This window comes from Bos mutus, chromosome 20, assembly GCF_027580195.1.
Source record: "Bos mutus isolate GX-2022 chromosome 20, NWIPB_WYAK_1.1, whole genome shotgun sequence".
Lineage (NCBI taxonomy): Eukaryota > Metazoa > Chordata > Mammalia > Artiodactyla > Bovidae > Bos > Bos mutus.
Window position 1 is genome coordinate 21,424,249 of NC_091636.1, and position 27,442 is coordinate 21,451,690.

The following is a 27,442-nucleotide window of genomic DNA, read 5'->3' on the forward strand; positions in this document are numbered from 1 at the left end:
TACCTTGAGTATTTCGTTGTTTTCTAGAAATGTTATCATCTTACTCTTTCTGGCAATACCCTTTAATTTAGACTTTGTAAATTTGGGGGGAGGAGTGAAATATTTTGATAACATACTTCAATTCTATAAATTTTTCATCTTAAGGAGATGACTTTCTTCAAGACCTGCCACTTAGATTATTTTCCCCTTAATCTGTTTTAAGTGTTTGACTTGAAATAACACATATCTTTCTGATTCTGCAGAGATTGAAGATACTTTTTTATTTCCACAAGATGAATGATTTTTCATGAAATCTTATGTAAAAATGACATTTTATTGCTTGAATAGCAGCTGCTATGAAGGTTAGATTAAGAAGACAACATTTAAAAAAGATCACTATTTGCATAAACATTTTATTCTGTTCCTACAGGGAATATAATTATATAAAACTACTTAATTCTTACAGAAAGCATAAGTCATATTCTTTAAAGTTATAAAAGCGATAGAACCAGTCAGAAATAATTTTTTTCTTTCTACAATGGGTAGTTATTTAATTGTGGTATCTTTAGCATGACCTGCCAGGGTAGATTCTGGCATATGTTATCAAAGTAGAGAAATCTCATCATCTTTTTATTATGCTGCGTAAGAAATACTTTAATTTTAGAAATTAATAGTTCTCTGCAATACTGCAGAATTTGTTTGCCTCATGATTCACTATAACTAGTCATCAACATTTGTTACAGTTGTCTTATTTCTGTTTTTATTATGTGCTGTTGTTATAATAGAGCAAATAAATGTAAGTTATAAATAGTATTAGACCATAGAGATGTCTGTCTCTGCTGATTACATCTTCATTTCAACCACATGTTACTCTAGTTTTACTTGTATATATTAGATTTTAGTAACTTGATACTTTCTTTTGTATGGTTATGCTTTGTTTTTAAAATCTTGCTTACTTGATATTAATTGCAGTAAATCTGTAAAGCATCTGAGCCATTCGTTTCCAAATTAAGTGAACATTGAAGACACATGGTATAAATCAGCAGTTACTAGACTGTATTGCTTCATGGTGCCCTTAATGTGTTAGTAACATTTTCACAATGCCTCTAGAGTAAATATCTAACTGTTCTTTTGATTACGTAATCCAAACAACTTAATTTGTATTCATGTCCTTATAACTTTGTATCTATTGAAAATTATACACAAATACTCTTTATTTCCTTCTTAAATAGCCGCAGTTACTGATTAGTGGAATGTGAATGGCCATTGGGCACTACCAAGATTCTTAAACCTTAGTTTCAGGTTGGACACCTCCACTTTCATCTCCTGTTCTACCTTGACTTTTTGGTAGTACTATGCAAAGATAGGAAGTCATTGAAAGGAATGTAATGTTAAAACTGGGAACTATATTTGAACTAGTAGTTCTTGCAGTAATCGACAGATGTCACTGTGTTTCTCTGAATAATTTTAAATAACTTTGAGTTCACTGTGGCATCTTAGGACACAGCACACCGTTTGGGGAGCTCAAGTATAAATGATTGTCTTGAACTAGTAAGTGTTCACTTGACTGTTTATTATCTTTTAAACTGTTGGAAAAAAAGTATTGAAGCATTTCTTGGAAAAATGTAGAAGCACAAAAGTAGGAAAGTATGGGAACTCAAGGTTGATCTTATGTTACTAAAATCTGTGAAGTACAGATTTTGGTATTAAATGCACTTTTAAAAGGTGTGAGAAGTGTACAAATGTTTATAAGCAAACCTGAGACCCACTTCCAATCTACACAGTGAGTATACTTGGTCGTGTTTCATTATATAGATTCTACCTATGCATTAGTTAGGGTTCTTCAGCAAAACAGAGCCAGTTCTGTGTGTATGTAGAGAGATGGAGAGAATATACACACATACAGTTGCGCACACATGAGAAGCGGACATGGATATTAAAGGAATTGGCTCATATGGTTGATTGCAAGGACTAGCAATTTCTAATTTTGTGGGGCAGGCTGAAAATAAAAACTTGGGCAGGATTTCTGTGTTACATTCTTGAGACAGGGTTTCTTCTATTTATAGGAAACCTTAGTTTTTTCTCAAGGCTTTCATCTGATTGAATGACACTGTACTCACATTATCTAGGGTAATCTACTTAATGTCAGCTCATTGCAAATGTAATCATATCTGCAAAATACTTTCATGGCAGCATCTAGACTAGCATTTGACCAAACAAGTGGACCCTTAGCCTAGATAAGTTGAACAAGTCTATTTGGCACTCAATTAATTGGCTCTCAAGATTAATTAGATTCCATTTCTGATTTTGCTCATTTTTTTCCCCCAGCTCACAGGTTGCCCCACATTCTTGTATTCCAATTCTGTGGTTTGTTGGAATTGTACTTTAACCTTTTTTATGAGGCTTTTGCCTTTAACAGTACTTATAAGTAAAGAGCATTTCAAATATTTTGAGATGCCTCCTGGTCTTTTTTTCAGATGGACCAGCTTTTGGGAAATATGATTGAAATGTGGGTTGATCGCATGGACAATATTACCCAGCCTGAAAGAAGAAAACTTTCAGCCTTGGCTTTGCTTTCTCTTCTGCCATCTGATAATAGGTGAGGAAATGTTTACTTAAAATTTGTTTTGTTAAAGCATCAAAGAAGTATTAGCACTGTTTTGGCTATTGGTATTGCTGTGTATTGCTGGGCAGTGCTGTTTTATGCATATGTATGCTAATTTTTTTAGTTGATAACCAACCAGGTGTTGATCTGGATCTAAAAAGGTGGGAATGGTGGGCATTACAGTTTAATTTGTTGGAGTTCATTTTACCAATTTATTTCATTTTTGTCTGAATTCCCATTTTAAAAAATAACCAAATTTTATTAGATCTAATTTTAGGTCCTTGTTTTATATAAATATATTAAATAAATAATATTTCAATGTCAGTAACACTTCATAAAGTGTATTATCCTCCTAGTAATTCAGTAGTTTGTTACATAATTGTTAATTTTGGATTATCTCTAAAGAAGCTTACAAGTTATTTTTTTCTCCTTATATAGATGAAGTCATTATATTATATTTTCCAAACTTTATTAAAATCCTCATTTCCATAAAGCAAATACAAAATGCTTTGATTTGGGGCATTTAAAGAAGAGTAATTTTTTTTTTTTTGCCTTTATCCCTGTCTTTGTTTGGCATTATATTTCTTTTTGGGGTATTTTTAATTTTAGAAGTATAAAAGCAGGCCTTAAGACTTCATGTTGTAGGAGAAGAATAATATACTAGATTTTTTTGTCTTAGAGAATTTTTATAGTACCTGTATCCTAGTGATAAATTAGTGAAATAAGTGCAGTTAGCTTTAGAAAATCTTTTTAAAAATTTATTATTATTTCTGGTATAGTAGTTTGAATTAAGAACACAGATGATTATTTAGTCCTCACATCATAATAATATCATATGCTATTGTATGTTATTATAAAAATAGATAATAATCTTTGAGCCCTTTTACTGTTACCCGAAAACTGGGTTTACCTCTTGGTGAGTGTCCAGCCAAAAGATACAACCAAGTCAAAGACTGGGAGAATGAAGGATTTAGTACTTGAAACAAGTAAGGCGAGTACCAGGGATCTTTCCCAGTGCAGTGTCTCCATGAACAGCAACTTTTGGGAAGCTTTAAGCTCCCGGTACATGCATAATTATGAAGGGGCATGGGTAGTCCACAGAGTCCAAGCTTTGGTTGATTGAAGTCACGAGGGTCGGTAAAGATGAACATCATCATTTCTTAGTTTCCAGTTGATCAGGAGGTTTAATGCCTGGGAAGTTTAAATTCTGCAAAACTGCTCAGGAAAGTGCTTCATACTATTCTTTACTGTTGAAACAGACCTGTGAGTTTTTACAGCTGATTTGTTATGTTTGCTACTTCTCTTGCTTGATAGCAGTTTGTTCTTTTGTTCCCTTAAAATCATTATTATTAAATCCTTCTCAATGTTGCGCATTGTAGCCAGGCTTAGATTACAAAATGGCATAGGCCAAAAATGGCTTCTCTTATATCAAGAAAGCCATGCCTCATTCTGTTTCTCTAGGGACCCCCTACCTTATATGCTTGTTATATTACCATTTGCCTTATATTTCGCTAAGTACTTTACATTTATGTCTCATTTAATCTTTAAACAGTCCTGAGTTAAAGACATAATTGTCTTGTTTTTATAGAGCAAAGAAATAACTTAAAAATGTTAAATAACTTGCTTAGGGTCTGGTAAGTGGCGTGTCAAAGGGAAGATTCTGACCTTGGGCGGTTGATGCCAGAGCTTGCTCTTTTAACTCCCAGGTGGATGTACACAAGGGCAATGTTATTTCCTCTCTGAGAAACTGAGTGGCGTCTTACTTACTTTTGGAAGCCACATTGAAGCTACCAACATTTTAACTTACTGGTCTTGCCTTTCTTTTTAGTAGAAAAACAGTGACTAGAGATTTAACAGGCCTTTAAAGTGGAGATGTTAAAGAACCTGTTCTTTGGCAGTAATCAACACTTGGTAAACGTTTGCTCAGTAAATTAATGAATGGAAAAAAAACTAAGGTTGATAGAGCGTGTTAGAGTGTTCTCTAACATAAAGTACTGAGATTAAGAGAAAACTTGAAATGACACAGGTTAAAAGATGAGAAAGTTACCTGCTTGTATCTAAAGCATATTTGTTTTACTATTTTTGATATTACAGTTGACTTCAGTTTTTAATTTTTAAAAAAAAATTTCAATAATATTTTTGATATGTAAGTTGTGAGTATAGTTGACTTCTCTAAAGAAAATAAAAAAGGCTTCTGTTAAGGTTAAAGAAAACTTAGACTGGGGCCTATGTCAATTTACATAAATTATGGGGCAAGATTTTATCAAGGCTTGAATTTCTCTTAAACATTAATTTTTTTAATTTAAAAATATGATATCGGGCTTCCTGATGGCTCAGTGGTAAAGAACCTGCCTGCTAATGCAGGGGACACAGGTTCAGTCCCTGGGTCTGGAGGATCCCCTGGAGAAGGAAATGGCAACCCACTCCAGTATTCTTGCCTGGAAATCCCATGGATAGAGGAGCCTGGCAGGCTATAGTCCATGGGGTTGCAAAGAGTCAGACACTACTTAGTGACAGAACACAGCACAGTAATCTATAATGGAAAAGAATCTGAAAAACAATATATAATCACTTTGTTATACACCAGAAGCTAATACAACATTGTAAATTAACTATACTTCAATAGAAAAAATAAACTTTAAAAATATAAAAAAGTAATTAAAAATTGTGAGGAAATATCTTTCTGAATAGGAAAATCAGATCTTATTTTTGTTTTTAAAATGAAGTATTGAAAAGTCTATTGAGTGGTTGTGAATTCACATCATTTTAAGGGTACCTAGAAAGTCTTAAAATAATGTGGTAATAGAATTCTAAAGAATAAAGATTTAACTTTATAGTCCTTGATGGATTAGTGACTAAAGAAGCAGTGATAAATACAGGAAATGTGTCCATTTGAAAACCAAACAAAACAACTTAATTGCTCTAAAAATTTGCCACATTATCATTGGCCCATGACATAGCTTTGGAAAATTTAGGTTCAAGTGCTGTAGTGGAAGGGAATGTTGACAGACTGTCAGCAGTTTTATCATTTCCCGTTATAACCTTTCTTCTGTTGGGTTGGCCAAAAACTTCCTTTGAGTTTTTCTGCATGGAAAAATTTTTTGGCCAACCCAATACTTAAAACTACATAGTTGATGGAGTTTGAGGAAAATTTTCCCCATTTCATGTCCCCAGTGATATTTTCTGGTTAGTCTCCCATATAATAGTAATTTCTTCTCCTGTGTTTCTTTTAGGCTTTGCAATGTAACATTTCCTTTGCCTGAAATAAGCAGATCTAGAGAATAATGTGTTGATGATGATATTTTGAATCAGGATACATTGGGAAATGTTATTTTCTTCTTTATTATAACGGATTTCCACATGCAAGAAATAACACTATTCTAAAGCAGGGTTTCTCAACCACAGTACTTTTGACTGTTTGGACCCAGATGATTATTTGATACTGGGGCTGTACTGTGCATTTCAGGCTATTTAGCAGCATCTGTGGCCTCTACCCACTAGATGCTGGTAGAATCACTGATCTGAAGAATGCTATTTGGGAAGCTATTTAAGCTGTCTTTTACCATGATCCACTACCTCTGATTCAGATATTTGGCAAAGACTGTAGGCTTAGGACCACACTCAAATTCTAGCGCCACTGGTCACTAATGACCATAGCCAAATAACTTCCTGAGCCTAAGTTACCTGGTTTTGAAATGAGAATACTAATAGTATCTTCCTGATGAGAGTATTATAAAGATTAAATGAGTTTACGTATTAAGGTCACACAGTCTAGATAAATGAAGTTAGCTGTTTTTGTTTTATCCCTTTCCTCCTCTCTCTCAACCGTTCATCCATTTCCTGCAGTATAAGTTCTAAAAGATTAAGTCTTTTTGTGTACCTGTAATCTTAAATTCAGGGCATTTTCAGTATATTGACTATTTATAAAACTGTTAATTCATTAAAAATATGTTAACCACGTATGTCATACGTATATCACCTTCAGCTTAATGACCTTTTGTATTCTGTAGTATTCTTTCTGCGTTGTTACTAACTTAAAAATATACAATTTTGTCTTTGCCTTTTAGTATATCTTTTAGGCATTTTTAGTGTATCTTCTTGGTTGCCTTCTGAATATAGTACTTTGTTTTGGTAGTTGTGTGATACAACTATCTTGTGTCCTTTTTGTTTTTTATAACTGGAGTGATTCCAAGTTTGAATTTTTCCATTTCTTAAAGTCTATATTATTTATGCACAAAGGCAGTAATATTTTCTTCCGCTAACTTTTATATGAAAATAACATTATTTACATACAGCTCTTCTGAAGTTCTTGTCCAAAGACATAGATTAAATAAAAGCTTTTTTCATAGAGGAAAATGAGAGTAATCAACCTTTCCTTTGGCTCTATTCTCTGAAATAGCAATTCATTCTCTAACTTTGGAGACATACTTTTATAATGTAGTTCTAAGAATTTCAGAGGTATATAAGTGTTCTCTGAGATCAAATGTTTTAAGAATTTAATTTTTTTTTTTTTAAGATTTAAGAAACTTACCCATGAGGAATGTTTTTCTTAAGCTAGTTGAATAATTCAAAAAAAGATTGACAAAGCAGCAGGGTTTTTAGGTATGATGGCTTGCTTTCCAGGAGAAATTGCCTTATAATAAAGTCCTCTGGGTATCAGATTTACTAGACATGCTTGGATTGGTCATTTAGTATCTCTCCATAGTTCTCTTTTATCTCAAGAATAGTATAAATAAAATATCAGTATTTGGAAATTTATTATTCTGTACAAATTTTTTTAAAATTTTATTTTATTTTTAAACTTTACAATATTGTATTAGTTTTGCCAAATATCAAAATGAATCTGCCACAGGTATACCTGTGTTCCCCATCCTGAGCCCTCCTCCCTCCTCCCTCCCCATACCCTCCCTCTGGGTCGTCCCAGTGCACCAGCCCCAGGCATCCAGTATCCTGCATCGAACCTGGACTGGCGACTTGTTTCATACATGATATTATACATGTTTCAATGCCATTCTCCCAAATCTCCCCACCCTCTCCCTCTCCCACAGAGTCCATAAGACTGATCTATACATCAGTGTCTCTTTTGCTGTCTCGTACACAGGGTTATTGTTACCATCTTTCTAAATTCCATATATATGCGTTAGTATACTGTATTGGTGTTTTTCTTTCTGGCTTACTTCACTCTGTATAATAGGTTCCAGTTTCATCCATCTCATTAGAACTGATTCAAATGTATTCTTTTTAATGGCTGAGTAATATTATAATATAATTTTCTAAACTAATTTACAACTTTTAAAACAAGATAGTAGTTCCAAAGAGTAATACTTTGGTATAGTTTCAGTTCAGTTCAGTTGCTCAGTTGTGTCCGACTCTTTGTGACCCCACGAACCACAGCACATCAGGCCTCCCTGTCCATCACCAACTCCTGAAGTTTACCCAAACTCATATCCATTGAGTCAGTGATGCCATCTAACCGTCTCATCCTCTGTCATTCCCTTCTCCTCCTGCCTTCAATCTTTCCCAACATCAGGGTCTTTTCAAATGAGTCAGCTCTTCACATGAGGTGGCCAAAGTATTGGAATTTCAGCTTCAACATCAGTCCTTCCAGTGAACACCCAGGACTGATCTCCTTTAGAATGGACTGGTTGGATCTGCTTGCAGTCCAAGGGACTCTCAAGAGTCTTCTCCAACACCACAGCTCGAAAGTATCAATTCTTCGGTGGTCAGTTTTCTTTATAGTCCAACTCTCACATCCGTACATAACTACTGGAAAAACCATAGCCTTGACTAGACGGACCTTTGTTGACAAAGTAGTGTTTAAATATAGTTAAATAAAAGGCAGTTTAAAATTTTTGAAATTGTAGATGTGTTGTTTTATCAGAATTGTGTTTGGTTTAAACTGACCATTCCTAAGTGAGTATTTAATGTGAGAAAGTTTTATTTTCTTCCTTTAAAATAGGATGCATTTTAACTTCTAGGTCATGCATTCTTATTTAGCATTTTATAGTATTTTCTTTTATCAGTAAATTCTTAACCTAATAGTTTAGTGGGTTTTCTACAGTAAAAACTAGTTCTCATTTTTTTTTTTTATATCTTTCACAAGAAAAATGTCTTAGAAGCACCTCGTGTGTGTGTGTGTGTGGTAACAGCTTATTAGGATATAATTCAGTTCACCCATTTAAAGTGTACAATTCAGTAGTTTTTAGTATATACATGGAGTTGTGCATCCATCACCACAGTCAGTTTTAGAGCATTTTGTCATTTCCAAAGGAGCCATGTACTGTTTTTCTTTAATATTTTTCTCTTTATTTTTTAAATTATGAAAGTATGATAACACCTTTACAGGAGACTTGGAAAATACAGAACAAAGTTACAGATAGTTCCATTATATAATTATTTTTTTGATAAATTAAAATTTTTAGTTGGAGTTTCAATATCAGACTCTCAAAAATTAATAGAATGAATATGCAGAGAAGTGCAGGGATATAGTAGACCTGAAAATCACCATGAACCAATTCAACATAATTAAATTTATACAATTTCACACAGTAGTAGGATACAAGTTATAGTCAAGTTCCCATAGACTATAAACTAGGAGACACTGGAAGATATCCAGCAAGTTAAAGCAAGTTGCAAAAGTTTCAGGAGCCAGGTACTCTTCAGCAGTCCTTATCACTCATTCCTTTCCCCAGCCAACCACTAATCTACTTTCGCCATGGAGGTTTGCCTATTCTGGACATTTCCTGCAAATGGAATCAGACAATATGTGGTCTTTTGTGACTGACTTCTTTAAACTAGCATATTTTCAAAGTTTACACGTTGTGACAGGTATCAGTATTTTCTTTTTGTTGCTAAATCATAGTCTTCTGTATGAATATACCGCATTTTGTTTCTGCAGTCATCAAATGATGGACATGTGAGCTGTTTCTACCTTTGGGCTCTTGTGAATAATGCTGTGATTATTTGCATACAAGTTTTTGTGTAGATACTTATCATTTCTCTTGGGTATTCCTGGGTTGTATAGCCATTCTGTTTAACTTTTTAATAAACTATCAAGCTGTTTTCAAGTTAGTTATATCATTTTATATTCCCATCAGCATTGTATAAGGATTCTAGTTTCTGCATACCCTTAGCAGCACATATTATTCTTTATTTCTGATTATAGCCATACTGGTTGGTATGAAGTGGTATCTAATTGTGGTAGGAATCTTTTTGAAATAGTTCTGCTATACCATTACTCACCTTTGGGAAGCTTGCTTGACACAACATCTTTTGACAATTGATTGATTACTATGTGCTAATTTGGGGGTTCCTGAAAATCATCATTAAACATATGTCTTAGTGTTTTGAGAATCTTACTCCCCAGTTTCTGTTACCTTTTAATTGTGATTCTGGGCAAGCTATTTGAATTCTTTACATTTGTTTCTTCATTTTTAAAATGAGGTTAATAGTATCTCTTTTGTAGACATCCTTTGGTAAAGGTTAAGTGAGATAATTAAAAACTCACTGGTTATTAGGTTTTTTGTATAATGTTACTTGCTTCTATATGTTAGACATAAAGAACTCAATAGATATTACTTGCTGTTATTATTGCTACAGTAGCTGCTATAGTTATTACTAGATTACATTTCATTCTGTATAAAAAAAACAACATAGGTTTTATGTTTAGAAAAACTGATATATTCTACCAAAGGCAGCTTGTTCTTCAATTAGTATCATTTTTTCAGTATCAGATTGGTGCTGCTGCATAGTATTGCCCTTTTCATAGAGGCACTGAAATATTCTGTCCATGTACTGACAAAATTACTCTCCTGGGATTTAGCTGTTATGAAAGTAGTAAGTAATCTATTGTTCTGTGGGAGTTGGATTTCTGGTATGTTGCCGGTCTTTCTGTTCTTCCAGCTGAATTTAAAGTCAGTCAGTGCATAGACACTGCCTGAGTTGTTTTTCTCCAACGGTGGTTTTGTTTGACGTTTTCATATAATAAGAGTATTATTTACAATATGTTGCACGTTGATAATTTAGAGAAATCAAAGGAAATTTGGTAATACTACACTACAAAAAGCCGGCTTTGTAAATTCAGGATCCTAAACACTTAAGGTCCAAGAAATGCAGCCTTTTCCTCTGCTCCATTTCCATGGGCAGAGAGGAACAGAAAGCTGACAAGTTTGCTGTGCCCAGACAGAAAAGGAAATCTTGTGTGGTTGATATTCACATAGATTAGGACCAACAGATTGCGGTCCTTGTTTTGAACAGAATGCCTACTTTTAAAACTCTCCGTTTGCTTTTACTTTATACTTATCAGAGCGATTTTAATGGCAATGTAGTTCTTTTGCAGTTGTTTTTGATTGTCTAAAGAACTACAGGGGAAGAAATGGAGAGCAGGAAATTACAGTAATCGCTAGTGTCTTTGGGAATTTTACTCCTTAATAGACATATTTCTTTTTACCTTTATGATTGTTGTAATCAGCCTAGTTTGTTTTAATTTGAAATAACCTGTCTAAATTTCCCTGTGATTAAAATATAGTGCAATGCTGCAGGGTCTTAAGAGAATCACAGAAATATGTTACTTACTGCTTATGGCATTTTCCCCCTGTGTTAGTATATTTGTTTGGTTAGGTCTTGAAAGTGGTCAAATAGTGAGATTTATCCAGATAATTGCAGTGATTATATGTGTTTGGGAAACAGCAGAGGCATTCATGTTATTGTAATCACAGTTATATCAGCTTTTAAAAAAATATGCAGTTGGTGAATTTGGCTTGAATTATGTTATTGATTAAAATATATACTGAAAATCTGTATATAAAAAACTGTATTAACTAAGTATTATGTGAATACAGAGGACTTTTAGGCATAGACATTACCATTGAGAAATTGATAGTTCTAAATAGGTGGTGGTTTAGTCGCTATGTCGTGTCAGGCTCTTGTGACCCCGCGGACTCTAGCCTGCCAGGCTCCTCTCTTCATGGGATTCTCCAGGTGGGAATACTGGAATGGGTTGCCATTTCCTTCTGCAGGGGATCTTCCTGACCCAGGAATCAAACCTGGGTCTCCTGCCTTTCATGCAGATTCTTTACCAACTGAGCTCTGAGGGAAGATGACAGTTCTAGTTAGGGGAGTATGTAAAAGAGTGGTAAACTTGAAGGGCTGGTAGCTGGTACCAGGATATTTGACAAGCACAGCGTGAGTGTTAACATCACACGCCAGCGGAGTTTGAAAGGTAAGTTTTGTGTACTTTGTGGCAGTAGAAGCTTTGTACTTGACATCTGACCTGTGTATGAAGAGGCTAGATCTTGATGTGGATATCCTGGCAAGAGTTTGAGGTATTAGGGGCATGCTTATCTATAGAGCAAAGATCCAGTAACAGAGGAAAATATTAGGTAACATCAGATTGGTTCAGATCATTTCAGTCTATGAGGAACAACCCCTCTGTGATGCAGCTTTTCATGTTTTTATTTTTTGATTAGATTGTGCAGTGTATCTTTCAGTAACAGAAGCTGGGAGGTGTAGACAAGATGATTTAGGAAGATGAACAGTTGGTGCCATTAATGCATGTTCACTGAGTAGTTTTGTGGAAAAAAGAGGTAGATTATCAATATCTGGGTTTGGTGATTTAAAAAAATTTATTGTCATTTATAAAACTTTTCAAAGCTGAATGTTAACTTGTTCTTCTGATCAGTCCTTTGAAAACCCAGTGTCTCTCCCCACCCAGAAGTTTGGCACATTTGGAGGTATTTTGAAGTGTTTCTGTCCTTCCATCTTAGAATTTGAATGGAAATAGTCCATTTTGGTTTTCATTTCCAATACAAATTCATTGTACCCTTGAAACGTATAGCAGAACTAAAGTGCCCCTACCTTCCTATCAGATATCAAGCCTGTGATACTGATACAGCAGACATTCAGCAGTATTTTTGAAGTTTCTTTCATGTGTTAGGGCAACATGCTGTGCATTCAGTTTACACATTATTGTTCAGTTCAACCTGGCATCTTAGAAAAACAACTACTTATGTCTTCTGTCTCCTGTCCTAACTGCTTAGGGAAGTTCCTGAGTGCTTATGACTTTTAAATGACATTTAAAAAAAAAGAAAACTGATTGACTGAATGGTTTTTCAGTTTTTGGTGGGGCACACCATGTGGCATGCAGGATCTTAGTTCCCTTACCAGGGATCGAACCCATACCTCCTGCAGTGGAAGCGCAGTCTTAACTACTGGACCACCAGGGAAGTGGGTGGTGGTTGTTCAGTGGCTAAGTCACGTCTGACTCTTAGTGACCTTCACAATTAACATCATGAATGAGAAGCAGGTAGACACCATGTACTGCTAGATGTGATATTTCAAGAATATATCACTTATGTAATATTCCAACCAGGGAAGATTAATCTGGATCTAACCATGAGGAAATGTCAGACAAACCCAAATGAGGAACATTCTGGGAGAGAGTTGGTCTTCCCTGGTGTCTCAGATGGGAAAGAAATCTGCCTGCAATGCAGAAGAAGCAGGAGACCTGGGTTCCATCCCTGAGTCAGGAAGATCCCCTGGAGAAAGGAGTGGCAACCCATCCAGTATTCATGCCTGAAGAATCCTCATGGACAAAGGAGCCTGGTGGGCTACAGTCCATGGGGTTGCAAAGAATTGGACATGACTGAGCGACTAACACTTTTCACGTTTACATGTCATGAGAGTCTTCATGAGGAAATGAAGACCCAAAGAAACCATTAAACCTGTGTATTTTTACACCAAGTTTGGTGAAGAGTCATGGGAAGATATGTAGGGTAAAGGGTATGAGATAAGTATGTATAATAAACCAGGGGGAAATTTGCAAGTCCTATTTGTTTGGGTTCTTCTGAGTCCTCTTATCTTTGAAGATAAAGGGTGCTCCCTTCCTCCCAGTATAGGAAGGGCATTTCTCACTGGAGGGTTTAATGACTTGTTTAAGGGGACAAGGGCAAGGAGTATGGGGCTGTGGCTGGAGGTGATAGAGATCAGAAAGAGAACTTTCTGCTTATGCTGTTTGCTCAGTCTCCTTCAGCTTAAAGTAGTCAGTATGCCAGGGTGCCATATCTTGTGGAAGCATGTCCTAAACCCCATCATAATTCTTTAAATTACGTGACATAATTGAAAAAAATTCTCTATGTTATTCAAAATATGAAAAAAATGAACTTGAAAAACCTAGCTCTTGTTTCATCTTTACGTCTAATTCATGACATTTCCCTGTCATTTAGCTTTTTGGTTGCTGTTTTCTAATTTCTTTAACTATAAAATAGTAATAACAATAGAGTCCGCAAGAGATAGTTGTGAGATTTGTAAATCATTTTGATAAAGATTGTCTCTAGAGTGCACTTCTGATTTTTTATTGTAAAAGAAATACTGAGTTATACAAAATATTAATATGGAAATGATTCATATTATTATCTGAAGTAATTGTCTTGCTATGAAAAAGCTGCTTTAGTATCAAAGGGAGTTATAGTATAAAATTATACATATTACTACTGATATTTTAATCACACTGTCAGGGTATTAGTAATATTAATAAGTCAGAATTAGAAAGCCTAAGCAGTCAGATTTTTGGAAAATTAATGACTGAACAGTACATAATATATACGATGTATAGTCAGTGCTTTAAATCCTTAAAGAATTACATTATACACAGATGTGTTTTATAAATAATTCAGACTAATTTAGATGTATATATAGTGAAAAGTCATTAAAGGGTCTCTTTCATCAAAGATTACCTTTGTCAGTGATTTGGTATACAAATTACCATTTTCCAGCTCAAGGCATATTCCTTAATATATTAAGGTACTTATTGGTGATATTCAGTACTTTTTATGTGCTGTTTTTTTTTTTAATCAAGAAAGGAGGGCACAGAGGAGCAGCCTTTATGTTCATCATTCTAAATTACTTGTTTTGCTACCTATTTTTTTTAAGGAATAAAACAAAATTAAAGTCTCTATTGTATACTCAGAATAATAGAAATATAAATATTCTGTGCATTTAAAAAATTCACAGAAGTTACATTACTCTATATCTTATTTCAACTTGTTTTTTCCATTTGATAGCTATTTGTAGTTGATGTATACAGAGTTTGTTCATTCTGAATATTTAAATAATACATATTTTTAAAAATGCTTATTTTAAAGATGAAATATTTAGGTTTGTGCATTGGGAAAACTCAGATTAACTGCCTTCTGAAAAAATAAGTTCCTGAGATTTCCTTTTAGCAAACTTTTGAAACACAGATAACATGACTTCCTGTCTCTCAGTTTCCTGTATCCATGACAACCTGTGTTTTACACACCGAGTGTGGAGGAACTAATGTGAAGAGTGGTGTTTCCTGAGCAAATTGTGACTTTAAAAAAAAAAGGTGGAGGGGTGGAGGTCAACAGTGCCACAAAAGAAATGCAGCCTAGAAATGTCGTTCTTCAGATTTAGAAAGAAAACCGTTGCTTGAATCAGCCGAGTGTTAATAATATGAATTTCCTGTTCTTGGTAAGATTATTTATTTAAATATGAACTTTTAGCTGAAACAAGAAATAATTCGACTTGTAAAAATCCGTAGTTTAAAGAGAGTTTAATTGTTCTGTACTGGATTTGTGTTTTCGAAAATTATGTTGTTAAATTGATAGTAGACTTAAAGTTGATGAAGGGCATATTTATATCCAAGATCTTTATCTCCGCATTATCATTTGTCAATTTTGTTATAGTCAGTTGTAATATTTTAGGTTAACTTAGCAAACATTTTATTTTGCAGTTCATTAAATTTGATTATCATTTTGTTAAACAGTGAGTTAATGGCCTAGAGGTACTAATAATTCTAGAACATATTTCAGACTTATTATTTTATGCTATCACTGTAGTATGATTTATGATATTTGGTATTATGGCTAATCCTAATAAAATAGGGTATAGAATTTCTAAAGAACTTTTTGATGATTTAAAGTTTTACCTTTTCTTTTTGTAGCCAATTTTGATATGAACAGAGAAACCAAGAGCAGGGCTATGTGTGGAGTACGTTTTTCTCTGCCTTGCCTACGACTGTTTCTGCTTGTTGCCTGTTACCTTGTATTGTTTTTCCATAAAGAGATTCTTGGATGTTCGTCTGTTTGCCAGCTCTGCACTGGGAGACAAATTACCTGCCGTAACTTAGGCCTTTCAAGTATTCCTAAGAATTTCCCCGAAAGTACAGTTTTTCTGTATCTGACTGGAAATAATATATCTCATATAAATGAAAGTGAATTCACTGGACTTCATTCTCTTGTAGCATTGCATTTAGATAATTCTAGCATTGTGTATATATATCCAAAAGCTTTTGTTCATTTGAGGCATCTGTATTTTCTGTATCTGAATAATAATTTTATAAAACGCTTGGATCCTGGAATATTTGAGGGACTTTCCAATCTTCGTAATTTATATTTACAGTCTAATCAACTATCTTTTGTTCCAAGAGGAGTGTTTCATGATCTAGTTTCAGTTCAGTACTTAAATCTGCAAAGAAATCGCCTCACTGTCCTCGGGAGTGGTACCTTTGTTGGTATGATTGCTCTTCGGATACTTGATTTGTCAAACAATAAAATTTTGAGAATATCAGACTCAGGCTTTCAGCACCTTGGAAACCTGGATTGTTTGTATCTAGAAGGTAATAATTTAACAAAAGTACCATCAAATACTTTTGAAGTACTTAAGAGTCTTAAAAGACTTTCTTTGTCTCATAACCATATTGAAACAATACAGCCCTTTGCATTTAAAGGGCTTATCAATTTGGAGTATCTCCTCCTGAAAAATTCAAGAATTAAAAATGTTACTAGGGATGGATTTAGTGGAATTAGTAACCTTAAACATTTGATCTTAAGTCATAATGATTTAGAAAATTTAAATTCTGACACATTTAGCTTGTTAAAGAATTTAATTTACCTTAGGTTAGATAGAAACAGAATAATCAGCATTGATAATAATACATTTGAAAACATGGGAGCATCTTTGAAGATTCTTAACCTGTCATTTAATAATCTTACAGACTTACATCCAAGGGTCCTTAAGCCATTGTCTTCATTGATTCATCTTCAGGCAGATTCTAATCCTTGGGACTGTAGCTGCAGACTATTGGGTCTTCGTGACTGGTTAGCATCTTCAGCCATTACTCTAAACATCTTTTGTCAGAATCCCCCATCCATGCGTGGCAGAGCGTTGCATTACGTTAAATGGACTGACTTTACAAATTGTGTTACATCTTCTGCAAATGTATCCAGAACTTGGGCTATAACATCTCTTCATATTTACCACAAGACCACTACGTTAATGATGGCCTGGCATAAAATAACCACAAATGGGAAACATTTGGAAAACACTGAGAGCGTTACTTTCGGGGAACGAATTCGTACTTCACCTGCCGGTAGATTGTTTCAAGAGAATACCTTTGGTAATCCATTACAGACTACTGCGATGTTACCTGTGCAAATACAGCGTTCTTCTCCTGTTAACTTGAACTTGGAAAAAAACAGTGCTCTACCGATTGATGCTGCTTCAGTATCAGGGAAAACATCTCCGATCTGTACACAAGAAGTTGAAAAGCTGAATGAGGCTTTTGACATTTTGCTAGCCTTTTTTATTTTAGCCTGTGTTTTAATTGTTTTTTTGATCTACAAAGTTGTTCAATTTAAACAAAAACTAAAGGCATCTGAAAACTCAGGGGAAAATAGACTTGAATACTACAGCTTTTATCAGTCAGCAAGGTATAATGTAACAGCTTCAATTTGTAACACTTCCCCAAATTCTGTAGAAAGCCCTGGTTTGGAGCAGATTCAACTTCATAAACAAATTGTTCCTGAAAGTGAGGCACAGGTCATTCTCTTTGAACATTCTGCCTTATAATTCAGTTAAATAATGGGCTGTAAGAAAACCTCAGTGTCATGGACATGAATAAAACTGAAACATCCTTATAGAATTATAGACTTTATTTGGGTACATAATGGTTTCTATGAGCTTAGTATTAATAAATACAGGTTTTTAATAATTTGTGAATACTGTATTCATTGCGTAAATACTATCTTTGGTAGGCACTATATCAAGTAATAATAATAGCTGACATTTCTGTGTACCAAGCAGTATGTTAAATATTTTACATATAACACTGAATCCTTAAAAAACCTACAGGGTAATAATATCTTCGTTTTACAGATAGGAAAACCTAGGCAGAGTGAGTTAAGAAACTGTCCCAGATTCCAGAGTACAAGCTTTTAGTTTTCTGCTGTCCTGCTGCCTGGGTGCTAGGGTTATAATTGTGAACAGTATGGACATGGCTTCCTATTTTTGGTAGAGCTTGAAATGTTGGGAAGGGTCCATAGGGTTACTGTATAGTATGGTAAGTACTGCACTTGGAGGTACTGTTCTGTATAACGTATATGGAGATGAGAGAAGGCTTTATACGAAGAGGGACATTGAAACTGGCTTGCAAAGAATAAGTAGACATTAGCCTAGTGAAGAGAGCTGAGTAGTAGGTAGAGATAACATTGTATCAGAGGGGTTGAAGAAATAGAATACTGCTTTCAGGAACTAAAATTCACTCCATCTGGAGTTGTAAATGGTATTGAGATCTGCAGCTAGAGAGAAAAATCAGATGATGAAGGATGTTGTAATTTCATGTTTTTCCCTGGGGCAGCAGGGGGCCATGGAAGGATCTTAAGCAATGGTAAAAGTAGCAAATGCTATTGTTTGATGACACACTCAGTGCTTCTTTTAAGCATTTAGCATTTGGCAAATATAAACTGAAAGTGCACTGTTTCTGGAAGTAACAAGACTAGAACCAGGATTGATCTGAATCATTAATCCGGGGGAGAGATGCTGGAGGCCTGGACCAGGGTATTGGCAGAGAGGATGGATGGATTCTAGAGCTAGGTGCCTTGATGATTGGCTGAGGAGTGGCAGATGAGGGAAAAATCATATGTTAGGTTTTTGGGAAATATTTGCCTTAAGATCACAGGCAACATTTTAGAAAACTTCTGTTCATTTATAAACCACATACAGAACGAAATAGACCTGTTTGAGTCACCACTTAGGTCAAGAAATAGAACATTCAAACAGAACATATACGTGGACTATTCTTAAAGTTGAGGATTATAGAGATAGACAAGTGTTCCAGCTTTAAGGTGGAGGGGGACCAATATGTAATTGGGACATTTTTACTCCATTATCTTACCCACACCACAACAAAAACAGCAAAATTTGTCATGTTTGTTCTTAAGGGTTGTGAAAATGGCGGGGAGGGGGCGGAAGAGGGGGAAGCCTGAAAACCTTTTCCAAGGCTCTGACAATCAGCTTCAATGTTAGGTCTTCCTACCCACCCAGTTGACTGCACATGTACTTCCCCCGCCCCGTCCCGTTGCACTTCTTGTTCTTCCCACGTCTCTGCTTGTCTTCTGTTACTAGGCCAGACTAAAAGACATATGCATGGACTTGTAATGTGTTGTGCTGCTCTGGACTAAGAGTAAAGAGATGGGGTAGGTGAAACCAAAGAGAAGGTTGTTCTCTTTACCAGTTAGACTTCGTTTATATGCATCACCCACTGAATAATAATAATTTTTTTTTTCTCCTTAGAAGGCCTGTTTCATTTCTCATTAAAACTTGTACTTTTCTTTTCTGTTATTGGACTTAATGATGAGGCCTTAGGTGGGTGAGGAGGGATATGAATCAGTAGTATCATTATTATCTAGATTGTTAATGATTTCATAGTTAGGGAGCACTATTAACGAGATAATGGGTCCACTTTTTTCAGTATTACACCATCTCAAGTATAGTTTTTAAAAACATTTATAATGGTGAGGTCATGCATTCAACCCCATAATTATCAAATCTATTCCATTCTTTTATATTAAAAAAAAAAACAAGAAAAACACGAGAACCAGTTTGTCAGGTGATTCCTATAAGCACTGAAAACTAGTATTGGTTAGGTTTTTTCACCCTAATGTCTTTTCCAAACGGTTCTACACCAGTCATTGATCATCTCCTTTTTATGGAACTTTAGTATATCTTCATTGAACAGTATTTCTTAAAGCATGGTCTTCCTGTTGAAAATCATGTAAAATGGCAGTTTCTTCCCATCCCACTACACACAGATCATCGTAGTTTTTCTTATTGTCTTAAAGAGAATGGCTTGCTTTTCCCCCCCACCTCTCTGCACTCATTAAAAAAAAGTTAATTGGAAGAATGGTTTATAATATGAGCTTCCCAGGTGGCACTAGTGGTAAAAAAAAAAAAAAAAAAAAAAAAATCTGCCTACCAATGCAGGAGATGCAAGAGACGTGGGTTTTTTCACTGGGTTGGGAAGATCCCCTGGAGTAGGAAATATTCTTGCCTGGAAAATTCCATGGACAGAGGAGCCTGGAGGGCTACAGTCCACGGGGTCACATAGAGTCAGACACGACTGAGCATACACACATACAACGGGAGAATGGTTTATAATATGAAAGACTTAGTAAGGATAATTGTTGGGTATAAATTTTTATTTTTAAATAACTTAGTGAATATCCACATGAATTTTTTTTATCCTGTTTACTTGCTAACATTTGTCAATGGTCACTTTTCATGTGACCATGAAGAGAATTAACTGTGTAGAAAGATGTATGTTTCCATTTAAGTGACAGAAATATTTTCAGCCTAGGTCCTGGAAGATAGAGGAGAGGGGACCTGATTTTAGTGTAAATGGTGTGATAGGAATTCTGGAATAAGATCGACGTATCAGGGCTTTTTTTTTTTTTTTTTCCCCCAGTATACTGTTCTTTACTTAGACTTGTTAATATAAGCAGAAAAGTATACTTTAGAGAATATTTTATTTGGTTGTGGCTTTTAGTGCTTAAAAATGTATTTATTTTCTTAAATTACCCTAAGTTCATCCACCCTCTAACTTAGGATTTGATGTGAATTCAAATATTATTAGGTACAGTATACAAGTTGTGATCTAGTTAGAGCAGAGAAAATTTTAAAGTGACTAAAGTTCTGGTTTCTTTTTGGGGCTTGCTACTATGAAAAACTTAAATCATCAACTTTAGGTTATAAAACTGTTCAGAACAGGTAATTTAAAATTTTGTGTTCTTGTAAATGTTGTGTTCCTGAATACCTGTTTTTCTCCAGGGCCCAAGGGGATGAAGATGTGATGTTAAGTATGTAAATTCATCACATCGAGAAGTTATTTAAGACACATGGTCTATGATGATGAATCAGTGCTCACTAGAAAATTACCAATAAAAGTTGGACAAGTGAAAAGAAACTAGAGTCCTGTTCACATTTAATCTATTACTTATTGTTTGGGTAACCAGATGAATATTAGAATTTTTTTTGATTTGTGCCTTTGGGATTAAGAATTTTGCATTATCTTTCTAGGGGCATTTTGTTTTCTGAACACCTGTTGTTGAGTGTGTAATGATACAAAAGGACAGAAATAGTTTTAAGCCACCATGATTTTTTAAAGTTGGGTGAAAAACACAAGAAAGAAGGATTTTTTTTTCTTTAGTATTGTGCATAGTTTTCAAAAGTAAGGAAACAAATCACTTTCCATGAAGTTTCTGCAATTCACATATTCTGCAGGTACTTTTATATACCCGGAAAGTAACCTCAAAATGTCATACCTCTAGGAAATACTAAGATTAAGAGCTGTAGTTTCGCTCCTGTGCATTTGACTAAAAAAGAAACTAAAAGTGGAATTGTTTTCAATGATCAGGTGATCTTTACCTACTGAGTAAAATTTTTCATGCTCTCACCTATTGTTTGTGTATATATACATATATATATATATTATGTATATACACACATATACACAAAACAAGCAGATGTTTAAAAAGGCCTGCTTTCTTTCTGTAGTGAAGGTTAACTCTGGTCTGTGCAAATAATGTGTCAATCAAATATATACAATAAGAAAAAAGTGATAAGTAAAAAGGAAGATTATTAATACTTCTTGCCCTTCAGTTTTAATTTTATTGTCTTTTTTCATCCTTGAGGTTAAACATTCCTTGCATTATCTAAGATGAATGTTTCAGACATAGGTTTCAATACAACAACTTTCTGTTCTGTTTTCTGCCTCATATCTGGAGTAGAAGAATCAGTTGTAATATGTTACCTACAGTTTAGTTACCCATACTTGTAATTTAAAAAAGAAATAAGTAAAAATAATATTGTTTATAAAACAAGGGAGGGCAGTTTTTGAGCTTTGGGGATCATAAATTCCCATGATTATTTATTCTGTATTCCCATGATGCATAATGTTACCCTAAGGGACTCCAGGAGGTCTTCCTGGCCCAGGGATCAGACTCACAGACAGGCCTGGGTTCAATCCCTGGGTTGAATAGATCCCCTGGAGAAGGGAGTGGCTACTGATTACAGTATTCTTGCCTGGAGAATTCCATGGACAGTGAAGCCTGGTGGGCTACAGTCCGTGCAGTCGCAGAGTTGGATATGACTGAGTGACTAACATTTTCACTTTTCACTTCCACTTGGGAAGCCCAAGTTAATTGATCAGTTCAGTTCAGTTCAGTCGCTCAGTCATGTCCAACTCTTTGCGACCCCATGAATCACAGCACGCCAGGCCTCCCTGTCCATCACCAACTCCCGGAGTTCACCCAGACTCACATTCATCGAGTCAGTGATGCCATCCGGCCATCTCATCCTCTGTCGTCCCATTCTCCTCCTGCCCCCAATCCCTCCAAGCATCAGAGTCTTTTCCAATGAGTCAACTCTTGGCATGAGGTGGCCAAAGTACTGGAGTTTCAGCTTTAGCATCATTCCTTGCAAAGAAATCCCAGGGCTCATCTCCTTCAGAATGGACTGGTTGGATCTCCTTGCAGTCTAAGGGACTCTCAAGAGTCTTCTCCAACACCACAGTTCAAAAGCATCAATTCTTCGGTGCTCAGCCTTCTTCACAGTCCAACTCTCACATCCATACATGACCACAGGAAAAACCATAGCCTGGACTAGACGGACCTTTGTTGGCAAAGTAATGTCTCTGCTTTTGAATATGCTATCTAGGTTGGTCATAACTTTCCTTCCAAGGAGTAAGTGTCTTTGAATTTCATGGCTGCAATCACCATCTGCAGTGATTTTGGAGCCCCCCAAAATAAAATCTGACACTGTTTCCACTGTTTCCCCATGTATTTCCCATGAAGTGATGGGACCGGATGCCATGATCTTCGTTTTCTGAATGTTGAGCTTTAACCAACTTTTTCACTCTTGACTTTCACTTTCATCAAGAGGCTTTTTAGTTCCTCTTCACTTTCTGCCATAAGGGTGGTGTCATCTGCATATCTGAGGTTATTGATATTTCTCCGTGCAATCTTGATTCCAGCTTGTGTTTCCTCCAGTCCAGCGTTCCTCATGATGTACTCTGTGTATAAGTTGAGTAAACAGGGTGACAATATACAGCCTTGACGTACTCCTTTCCCTATTTGGAACCAGTCTGTTTTTCTATGTCCAGTTCTAACTGTTGCTTCCTGACCTGCGTACAAATTTCTCAAGAGGCAGATCAGGTGGTCTGGCATTCCCATCTCTTTCAGAATTTTCCACAGTTTATTGTGATCCACACAGTCAAAGGCTTTGGCATAGTCAATAAAGCAGAAATAGATGTTTTTCTGGAACTCTCTTGCTTTTTCCATGATCCAGCAGATGTTGCCAATTTGATCTCTGGTTCCTCTGCCTTTTCTAAGACCAGCTTGAACATCTGGAAGTTCATGGTTCACATATTGCTGAAGCCTGGCTTGGAGAATTTTGAGCATTACTTTACTAGCGTGTGAGATGAGTGCAATTGTGTGGTAGTTTGAGCATTCTTTGGCATTGCCTTTCTTTGGGATTGGAATGAAAACGGACCTTTTCCAGTCCTGTGGCCACTGCTGAGTTTTCCAAATTTGCTGGCATATTGAGTGTAGCACTTTCACAGCATCATCTTTCAGAATTTGAAATAGCTCAACTGGAATTCCATTACCTCCAGTAGCTTTGTTCATAGTGATGCTTTCTAAGGCCCACTTGACTTCACATTCCAGGATGTCTGGCTCTAGGTCAGTGATCATACCATCATGATTATCTGGGTCGTGAAGATCTTTTTTGTATAGTTCTTCTGTGTATTCTTGCCACCTTTTCTTAATATCTTCTGCTTCTGTTAGGTCCATACCATTTCTGTCCTTTATTGAGCCCATTTTTGCATGAATTGTTCCCTTGGAATCTCTGATTTTCTTGAAGAGATCTCTAGTCTTTCCCATTCTGTTGTTTTCCTCTATTTCTTTGCATTGATTGCTGAAGAAGGCTTTCTTATCTCTTCTTGCTATTCTTTGGAACTCTGCATTCAGATGCTTATATCTTCCCTTTTCTCCTTTGCTTTTCGCTTCTCTTCTTTTCACAGCTATTTTTATGGCCTCCCTAGACAGCCATTTTCCTTTTTTGCATTTCTTTTCCATGGGGATGGTCTTAATCCCTGTCTCCTGTACAATGTCATGAACCTCATTCCATAGTTCATCAGGCACTCTATCTATCGGATCTAGGCCCTTAAATCTATTTCTCACTTCCACTTTATAATCATAAGGGATTTGATTTAGGTCATACCTGAATGGTCTAGTGGTTTTCCCTACTTTCTTCAATTTAAGTCTGATTTTGGCAATAAGGAGTTCATGGTCTGAGCCACAGTCAGCTCCCGGTCTTGTTTTTGCTGACTGTATAGAGCTTCTCCATCTTTGGCTGCAAAGAATATAATCAGTCTGATTTCAGTGTTGACCATCTGGTGATGTCCATGTATAGAGTCTTCTCTTGTGTTGTTGGAAGAGGGTGTTTGTTATGACCAGGGCATTTTCTTGGCAAAACTCTATTAGTCTTTGCCCTGCTTCATTCCGTATTCCAAGGCCAAATTTGCCTGTTACTCCAGGTAAATTTATTGACTTCTTACTTTTGCATTCCAGTCCCCTATAATGAAAAGGACATCTTTTTTGGGTGTTAGTTCTAAAAGGTCTTATAGGTCTTCATAGAACTGTTCAACTTCAGCTTCTTCAGCGTTACTGGTTGGGGCATAGACTTGGATTACTGTGATATTGAATGGTTTGCCTTGGAAACGAACAGAGATCATTCTGTCGTTTTTGAGATTGCATCCAGGTACTGCATTTCGGACTCTTTTGTTGACCGTGATTGCTACTCCATTTCTCTGAGGGATTCCTGCCCAATGGTCATCTCAGTTAAATTCACCCATTCCAGTCCATTTCAGTTCGCTGATTCCTAGAATGTCGACATTCACTCTTGCCATCTCTTGTTTGACCACTTCCAATTTGCCTTGATTCATGGAGCTGACATTCCAGGTTCCTATGCAATATTGCTCTTCCCAGCGTTGGACCTTGCTTCTATCACCAGTCACATTCACAGCTGGGTATTGTTTTTGCTTTGGCTCCATCCCTTCATTCTTTCTGGAGTTATTTCTCCACTGATCTCCAGTAGCATATTGGGGACCTACTGACCTGGCGAGTTCCTCTTTCAGTATCCTATCATTTTGCCTTTTCATACTGTTCATGGGTATCCTGGTATAAATCCACCTGCTTTTAATACTCAGTAAGCCAGTCTACTGAAGTCTGCTCAGGGGACTACACTAAGATAAAGCTTTGGCTTTAATAATCAGCTCTCAGGGGGTTTTTTTGTTTGTAAACTCCTGAATGTTGTTTTTCTCCTGTGCTGTAGAAAACCTCAGGTTCCATGGATACAGAAGACCTCTTGTACTATATCATTTTAAAGTATAAGGGACTTGAGCACCCATGGATATCCAAGCACAGCTTATAGACTAGCATGGAGTTTGGCTAAGTCTTTCAGGGGCACTAGATGGCTGTGTCCTAGCTAATGTGAGCTGCCACTCATGGTACACACTGGTTTCAGAAAATTAAAATTTCTAAAAGTACATGGTCTCCTCTGGGTACTTTTTACTTCTGCACATTATACCTGACAGTAGATTCGAATGGATTTACACCAGAAGACTACTGTTAGGAGATGATACACTGAGAATTCCAATAGTGTGTTACTCATAAGTACAGTATGTAGCACACATAAAAAGAAAAATTGAGCTTTTTTCATAAACAAAAATAGTATAATACCTAATTCTTGGCTTGTTGTGTTTAAAGAAATAATGTATATAAGGATATAATGGATATCCTTTATCCTAAGGATATCCATTATCCTAAGGATATCCATTATCCTAAGGATAATGACTTTTCTCCTTCTCTCTCTTGCGCCAGACCCATTGCTGTTTGATTCCTGGTTTACAGCTCTCATTTGATTGTTTCCATTTTAGATGTCCAATTACATTTTAAAGCATGCAATTCAGAAGGCATGTATATTACAGAAAACAAGATTCTTAATTTCTAAAATACAGCATTGAGAGAGAATTGTGTGAATAAAAAGGAAAGCAAATGCCTAATATTCAAAACTTCATATAGAATACTGTATAAAATTTTTACCCTAAATGCTTCGTTTTAAAGTGTTACATTTTACATATTTGGAGGGAACATTTCTGTAATACTTCCAAAAGGAGAAAAACAAATTATAACTTCATAGTGCTTCTTTTCTTTAAATATCTGTTCTGTATGCCAGGAAAGTACAGGCCTCTTCTAGCTTTTTTGTTACCCCATTATTCTGGGGTTCTTTTCCCAAACTGCTTAATGAATGTTGCATCCTTCTGAGTGATTTTTTGAATTTGAATGCTCTGAAGATGCATAACTTCTCCTTTTACTGATCCCCAAATATGGGCTTCCCAGTTGTCGCTGCTGCTGCTGCTGCTGCTGCTAAGTCGCTTCAGTTGTGTCCGACTCTGTGCGACCCCGTAGACGGCAGCCCACCAGGCTCCCCCGTCCCTGGGATTCTCCAGGCAAGAACACTGGAGTGGGTTGCCATTTCCTTCTCCAGTGCACCAAAGTGAAAAGTGAAAGGGAAGTCGCTCAGTCATGTCCGACTCTAAAGAATCTGCCTGCCGATGCAAAAGACGAGGATTTGATCCCTGGGTTGGGAAGATCCCCTGGAGGAGGGCATGACAAGCCACTTGAATATTCTTGCCTGGAAGTCCCATGGACAGAGGAGCCTGGCAGGCTGCAGTCCATGGGGTCGCAAAGAATCGAACATGACTGAGCACACTCTCACAAATATTGCATAGAATCTTTTTCTTCAGTACTTCTCTTCTAGAATCGACCCTTTTCATTCAGAGTCAAATTACATACCTTTCTACTCTGGGCCATAGTCATTTACCCTCGTGAAATCCAAGCCTCCGTCCCTCTGTTACCTAATAGATACTCCAGAGTGAGCATAGTGTCCCTTTGTCTACTGGAATTAACCCTCCCCTCCCCTGGTGGCTCAGAGGGTAAAGCGTCTGCCTGCAATGCGGGAGACCTGCGTTCGATCCCTAGGTACGGAAGATTCCCTGGAGAAGGAAATAGCAACCCACTCTGGTACTGTTGCCTGGAAAATCCCATGGATGGAGAAACCTGGTAGGCTATGGTACATGGGGTCGCAAAGAGTCAGACACGACTGAGTGACTTCACTTTCACTTTTCACTTTCTCCCAGTTAGATCTCTGCCTCTTGTGTCCTTTTGTGTGCAGCATGGGTCACATTTTAGTGAAAAAAAAAAAAAAAGACAGACTGACTGAGGTTGCCTCACCTCAGTTCTTCACCCCTACAAGACAGGAGTCTGTCCAGACTCCTCTTGGCAGAGCTAGAAATTCATGTGCAGGCAGAGGAGGGAAGAAAGGGGTTGAATCCGATGGTCACTTGACTGACTTCTCTAAGCCTGAGTAAGCCACAGGCCAGGACAAGTCTTTCTTCTGACTGGTGTGTGCAGGCAGGGTAGAGGGTGGACCTGTGTCCTCTGG

General features: G+C 36.3%; 2 protein-coding genes across 3 annotated transcripts in view; both read left to right on the forward strand.

Moving 5' to 3' along the window:
* IPO11 (importin 11) overlaps positions 1-27,442 on the forward strand; it is a 204,860-nt gene that overhangs the window by 138,214 nt on the left and 39,204 nt on the right. Inside the window, exon 27 of the mRNA XM_070357518.1 lies at positions 2,457-2,578. Within this exon, the coding sequence (XP_070213619.1) occupies positions 2,457-2,578 (122 nt within the window). The remainder of the gene's footprint in view (positions 1-2,456; positions 2,579-27,442) is intronic.
* Positions 14,601-17,726, forward strand: LRRC70 (leucine rich repeat containing 70). Of its 2 annotated transcripts, XM_070357519.1 has the most exons (3): positions 14,605-15,073; positions 15,546-16,220; positions 16,599-17,708. In XM_070357519.1, the coding sequence occupies exons 2-3, from the start codon at positions 15,557-15,559 to the stop codon at positions 17,450-17,452; spliced, it is 1,518 nt and encodes a 505-aa protein (XP_070213620.1). In that variant the 5' UTR covers positions 14,605-15,073; positions 15,546-15,556; the 3' UTR covers positions 17,453-17,708. The 2 variants fall into 2 exon arrangements, with proteins under 2 accessions (XP_005900549.2, XP_070213620.1); XM_005900487.3 differs by having other exon boundaries at positions 14,601-15,073; positions 15,546-17,726.